The 7,389-nt window shown below is 36.2% G+C and overlaps 1 protein-coding gene across 1 annotated transcript in view; it reads left to right on the top strand.

The window, feature by feature from the left end:
• The window catches only part of LOC128215557 (mucin-16-like), a 28,783-nt gene continuing 21,394 nt past the window's right edge, over positions 1-7,389 (top strand). Inside the window, exon 1 of the mRNA XM_052922247.1 lies at positions 1-2,683. Within this exon, the coding sequence (XP_052778207.1) occupies positions 1-2,683 (2,683 nt within the window). The remainder of the gene's footprint in view (positions 2,684-7,389) is intronic.

Below are 7,389 nucleotides of genomic sequence, written 5' to 3' on the forward strand. Positions count from 1 at the left end.
ATGACCGAACACAATAGCAGTTCAACATCCGTACCCAACAACAAAACAGCAATTGGGGATATAACTGCTGAAGGATATATTACAACAACAACCGGCACAAACGAAAGTGATGGACCCATAACTGTTACCTTATTCGACGAAGCAACATCTGTTGCGGATAACAACGGCACTACGACGAACCGAACCGATACATCAACACAACACAGGAATGGTTCGACAGCTTTACACATTACATCAACGGCCGCCGAAAATGAAGACATTGCGTCAACATGGGGAGAAAAAGGTACCAAATCGTTGTATGATCAAGCTTCTTCCTTTGTCAATAAACATACCACGTCGACGTCAGATAGCGCAATCAACACTTTAGGATATCAAAATAGTACCTCACGGTCTTACGACACAACTACAATGTCTATTAGCAAACAAGCTACATCGGCGTTGGATGGCACATTAACTGAGATAAATACACCAACGTATGCAGACACAGTTACAGTGCCAGGTGATGTTAAAACAACGTTTAATGACAACGGAGTTACACCGTTAGATCATAAAGCAACAACAACGTTAAATGACGAGGCAACAACATCAATATATGACAAAGCGAATGCAGCATTCCAAGACAAAGCAGGTACAACGATAGATAATAAAGCAACTACAACGTTCTATGGTAAAGAAAAGGCAACCTTAAATGGCAAAGCAACAGCGTCGTTAGATGACAAAGCAACCACTATGTTAGATGACAAAGCAATTACAACGTTAGATGACAAAGCAATTACAACGTTAGATGACAAAGCAACAACGACGTTCGAAAACAAATCAAAAACAACGTTATATGACAAAGCAATTACAACGGTATATAACAAAGCAACAACGACGTTCGAAAACAAAGCAAAAACAACGTTAGATGACAAAGCAAAAACAACGTTAGATGACAAAACAACTACACCGTTGGATGACAAAGCAAAAACAACGTTCGATGACAAAACAGCTACACCGTTAGATGACAAAGCAAAAACAACGTTCGATGACAAAACAGCTACACCGTTAGATGACAAAGCAAAAACAACGTTAGATGACAAAACAACTACACCGTTATATGACAAAGCAAAAACAACGTTATATGACAAAGCAATTACAACGGTTTATGGCAAAGCAACAACGACGTTCGAAAACAAAGCAAAAACTACGTTAGATGACAAAACAACTACACCGTTAGATGACAAATCGAAATCAACAGCCTATGGCAAAGCGACTGCAGCGTTAGATGGCAAAACAACAACATCGTTTGCTGACAAGGCAGTTACTACGTTAAATAACAAAGCAAATACAACGCTATATGATAATGCAACAACAACACTAGGAAGCAGAACAACACCAAAGTTAGATGAAAAACCAGTATCAACGTTAGACGAAAAACCAGTATCAACGTTAGACGAGAAAGGGACTGAAGCGTTTGACAACCAAACAACTACAACGTTTTATGAAAAAGCAGCCTCAAGATTTGATGACAATAGAACACAAACGTTAGATGAAAAAACAGCGGCAACCTTAGATGGCAAGGAAACAGCATCGGCACGATACAAAATAACTACAACATTAGAAAATAAAGACACTTTAATGCTAGATAAAATAGCAGCAACAACGTTAGACGACAAGATAACAACAACGTTAGATGGCAAAACAAAAGCAACACCATATTACAAAGGAACTACAGTGGTAGACGACAAAGTACTAGCAACGTTAAATGACAAAAGCAGAACAACGCTAGATGACGTAACTATAACGCTTGATGAACAAATAACAGCAACATTTTATGGCAAAGGAACTACAGCGTTAGATGACAAAATAACAGTAACGTTTGATGACAAAGTGTCTACAGCGGTAGACAACATAGAACTTACAACGTTAAATGACAAAGCAGTACCATCACCAAATGACAAAGTAACATCAACGTTAGATAGCAAAGCAACAGTTACGTTTGGCTTTAAAGCCACATCAACGTTAAAAGACAAGGAAACAACATCAGCGCTTGACGGCAAAGCTACATCAACGTTTGGCGACAAAGTAACACAGACGCTAGACGAAAAAGCAACATCAACTTCAGATGGCAAAAACACTGTATCAACGGTAAACAATACAGAAACAACAACAATATACGACAAAGCAACTAGGACGTTAGATGGTGTCGATTCATCAACGTTAGACACCACAGTTACGGAAACAATAGATGGCGTCGCTACACCCACGTTAGACGACAAAACTACTATAAAGGGTGAGAACAAATTCACTGCAACGTTAGACGACAAAGCAGTTTCAGCGTTTGATAGAAAATCCGAAGGATCAACTACGTCAAACGGCAAAGCTACACAGACGTTAAAAGTTACAGGGACTTTAGAAGACAAACTCACAGCAGCTCCAGAGCGCAATTCTACAATAGTGTTTGATGACAACGCTACAAAAGCTTTTGACAGCAACGTTTCAGAAGGAACTAAAAATACATATCCAGCAACGGTAGTAAGTGTTACTGAAACCGTTGAAGAGAGCTTTTCCACAAACCATTTCACTAACAGAGAAGAGACAGCTTATAAAACACAAAATAGTGAACGTTTTGTGTTTGCAACTGAGCAAAGCTCAACAGGAAATACTGAAAGAAGGCAGTCACCGACAGTCGGAGAGATGTCAGGTAGGAAGGTTTTCACTTCAATAATTTCATGGTCACTATGTTTTATGCTAGTAGGGAAACAACAGTCAGATAACATATGACTGTTCTTATAATTTTAATGTAAACATTTTGATGCAAACTAGTGAAACATATTTACAAAATTCGAAGTTAAAGATACATACATGAAGTGTAGCGTTGAGACATTTTACAATGATTGTATTAACGACAAACTGGAGATTGAGAGAGATATATAACCAAGCATTTTCTTCAGAGGATTAAAGGCGCTTTCTTGAGAGGATTAAAAGTCCACCTCTTTAAAGCTGCACTCTCACAGATTGAACGTTTTGACAACTTTTTTTGTCTTGGAACGAGCCATTTTTTGCAAAAATCCATGGAAAACACGTGATAAGACTGCTGACAAAAAATAAATCGCAGATTTTTATATTGCAGTTCAAAAATTAATGTTTTATATAAATGCAGTTTTCTTAAACCGTTAGTAACGGTTTAAGCCATTAAACATTAATTTCCGAACGGCAATATGCAAATCTGCGATCTGATCTTTTGTTAGCAATGTTTTATCATTGGTTTGCAGATATTTCGCAAAAATTGCTCTTTCCGAGACAAAAAATAAAAAAAAGTTGTAAAAGCGGTAAATCTGCGAGAGTGCAGCTTTAAAGCCTACATATTTCTTAAACAACATTAAAGCCACACTTGTATACATAAAACACAACAAGGAATACTTGATTGAACGTTTTTTTCGACAACGAAAAGTGTTGACAAATATGATAACGTTGCCCAAAAGTATGTTCAACATGTAATACGTAAACAAAAACATCGAAATATCATAAATAGTGTTTATAGTATAACAAAGCACACGTTACACATCGATGCCTACGTGGACCATCGGTTAAGATCATGTCTTCAAGTACGGAGGTCCCGGGAATGAATGCTACTGCCGATCTTGATGTTATATGTTTATTTCTTGCGTGTTACGGTACCATATGTTAATTGCACCATACGTAAAACGCTTTACCATCTGTCATAAACACTACACCGTATGGAAAATATTTTTAAATCATCTCTGTACTACATATAGAAAATCAGCATCATATGTGAATTACATCTGCAGTGCATCATGAAAAACAATACTATTCTATATATATGTAAAATATGGGGAAAAAAATCCGAATTTTGATTCGGGGTTCTTTCATCTCGTGTTAGGGTATACCTAAAAATCCATGGTCGTATTTGGTTGAAACTTCACAGTAGTGTTTGGTATAAGGCAATTTGGTATATGCCGTCCCTTTGCTATTTTTTTTTTTTTTTCAATAAAGTGAACATGGATATCGCTGTGAGCACTTTATCTCCAAAACACCTTGACCTGATCTGGATGTAACTTATCATGTAACATGGAGTTTATTGTCTTGTGTCCAAGCTGTGTATGTGGGGAATGATAGTCCTGTTGATTTTTGTAGAAGTTTCTGCCCGAATAAGTAACATCCTGTGTCATGCTGCGTGCCTGGTTCATCCATCCTGGGATACCTGTAGTTATCATTTTTCTTCATCTTTATATTTTCTTCTCGTTTTTCTTCTTCTTAAACCATTCTTTCCAAAGCAGATTTTCGAAACTACTTCAAGAATTTGGATCTAACCTGGAGTAAATATAGATGGCATGTTTAAGTTGAGCACCTTGCAAAAATCATAACTCTTTGTTACTTTGCAGCAAAGTAATATCCCATGTTCATTTCAATTTAACAATTTGTCTTGGGCATTACTCAAAACTATTTTAAGGAATTAATAGAGACTTTGAACAGTAAACGATGTCAATTTGACGTTTTATACAACATAAGACTTATAAGTGTTTTATAACTTTTGTTCTAATTGTTGCAGAGTAATCTCCCCTTGTTATTTTATATTCTTAAAAAGTTCGTTCAAAGCATAACTTGCAAACTACGAGTACTTGCAGATATAGAATAACAATTTGGTTATTTATAGACAGTCATTTGACCTTGTTCACAGCGAAGTAAATTTAACTCTCCGTTATTCTCTGGCAAAGTTATTCGCTCTTTCTTCAAACAATTCTTTTTCTGAGACATAACACTATTGAAATAAAGTTAATTGAACTTTGAGCATTCATATACAACAATGAGATATTTTGCAGAGCATATGCATTTTACCTCTTGGGAACGTTTTTGCGAAGTTTTCTTCCCTTGAACTTTGATTTTTTTCCCAAATAATGATTTTCGAAAAGTTGCCTAAAGCCTAACTTAGTACATTGTAACTACTTGAAGGATGGTAATGGAACTTTGGATTTTGATTGTGACAACATGTAGCTGTGAACAATACAAAAATGTCAATTATTTGGCTTTTTTGCTCTTTTTGCAATCCAAAGCTACGAAAAAGAATTCAACGGCAATTTTGACATTAATTGATAACAGTGTTAAAAGTGACCTGTTGCAATGTTATCTACCAGTTTCCATTGCTTTACCTCAAAATTATTGTCTTAAATAGTCCTCTGAAACTACGTGAAGGAATTTGCTATAAATCTTAACTTTGTACTGCATTGTTATCTGCCCTTGAATGATCTGTTTACTTTGATTTGGGGTGCTAAGAAAAAACAATAACATGTTATAGTTCCTTTTTAGTTTCTCACTTATTTAATTAGTTTTGAACACAAAAAATGTCCAAGATCGTAGTTGCAATTGCGTCTGTTAAATGGTTTGCAAAAACATAATGTATGTTGAATAGAAGTAAATAAAACGTAGAAGATGATTATGGTGGTGCTGCTGCTCCTGATAACGACGATCAAAATGCTGCTTATGTTGATGTTGTTGCTGCTGCTGCTGCTGCTGGCACAACTAATTTCACATATGGTGTATGGCACAACTTATTTCACATATGGTGCATGACACAACTAATTTCACATATGGTGCATGGCACAACTAATTTCACATATGGTACAGATTTGTTTACATATGGTGCATGGCGCAAACATATCACAAAAGGTGTAGATTATCTACATGTGGTGCAGGCCTTGTTTTAAAATAGTTCCCACATGGTGCAGTTTTTATAACAAATGGTGCAGGTCTTACATATGGTACCGCAACACTTTTTATAGGTTACCTTTGTTTTTATTAGAGTTATAAGATTTTTTTGTTTATACTTTTATGTTTATAAATATATTTCAACATATCTAAATTGTTTATTATTTGATTACTTAAATACCACAGTTTAAGGCCCTTGTACGTATCAGTGAAAAGAAATATATATATTTTTACATTTATTATTTATGTTTAAGGCATGCATTGGCAATTATTGCGTTTTTTATTTTATTCTAAATGTTATACATTTTCCAGCAACTACTCGAACAGTTTCTGGTGCACCAGAGTATCATACCACACAAACAAACTCGGTTAGAACCACTAGAACCACATCAATGTTTTGGGAAAGCACAGTTGACGATACAGTTATAACACCAGAAAAGAATTCAAAACTAAACACCGAAGCAAATGTTATGAAAACTATTCGAAAATCAACACAGAACCCCATACTGGAAACACCAATTATCGATGACATCAGTATTACAACACATGGCAAAGTCAATTTATACGAAGGAACTATGGACTTAAGTGAACAATATGCATCCACTCATTCAAGTACGGCATTAGAAGTTGATACGCAAAGCGACACTGAAATGCATAGTGTACCTATTTCTGCCCATACTATGGAAACATCGATAATTGACCGAAAGGGCCAAACTGCAATACCTGGAACCTCAGTAGGGGAAAGTATCTATAAGCAAGGGACAACCCAAAACGCGAACAGTGAGGGATCGACCTATCATAACATGAAAGATACCCCCGCCAACAACGAGACTACTCCGCAATATCATGGAAAGAAACCACAGGTGCAAAACACGTCTACGGAACACCCTCGTGCTGACACTGACAGTCAAGTCGGCATAACATCAGTGAGTGAAACAATGAGTTATTTCATATCTAACAAAGATCTGTCCCAGCCAGTGAATACCCAAACATCATCGGATTATTTAACTAATGGTTTTCCAATGACTTACCAAACTAAAGATGGAACCCCACATACTACACGTGAAAACTCAGACGGAACAATACCTTTGACAATGCCTGCAAGGTCTACAACGCTTTTGCCAACACAAGAAAAAGTAAGTAAAGAAACATTTTCTACACAATCAGAAAACATTCCATACGACACCACACAATTTATTGAACAATCTACTGATATTGATGTCGAAAACAATACTATGAATATTTCAAATAATACATATGTCAATGATAGTTTGATCAATGACTTTAAAACCACAACCAATGAAGCAACCTCTGTTACGTCTTCACATTCCGTTATTTCCACCAGTAAAATTTCCCCTTACGATGAGAAACACGTCGGCGATATTCAATTAACAGACAGTGGTGATAGTTTTCCTTCGAACGGTATTTTGTCAACCAGAACTAAACAAACGGAAACGAAAAATAAAAATGGCGAATTATTAAGTACAGCAACTATGTATCAAACTAGTTCATTAGAATCTGTTTTGGGATATAACGTTCGTTCACCTGAACGCAAACTACTTTCAACAGATGATACAAGTACAGAACAGGCAGCTCTTTTTACAAATAATATCGAGCTGAATTCAACAACCGATGAGGAAATAACACCCGCAACAGACGTGCTCGAAACAAAGCCGCATACTC

The sequence above is a fragment of the Mya arenaria genome, chromosome 2, assembly GCF_026914265.1.
Source record: "Mya arenaria isolate MELC-2E11 chromosome 2, ASM2691426v1".
NCBI lineage: Eukaryota > Metazoa > Mollusca > Bivalvia > Myida > Myidae > Mya > Mya arenaria.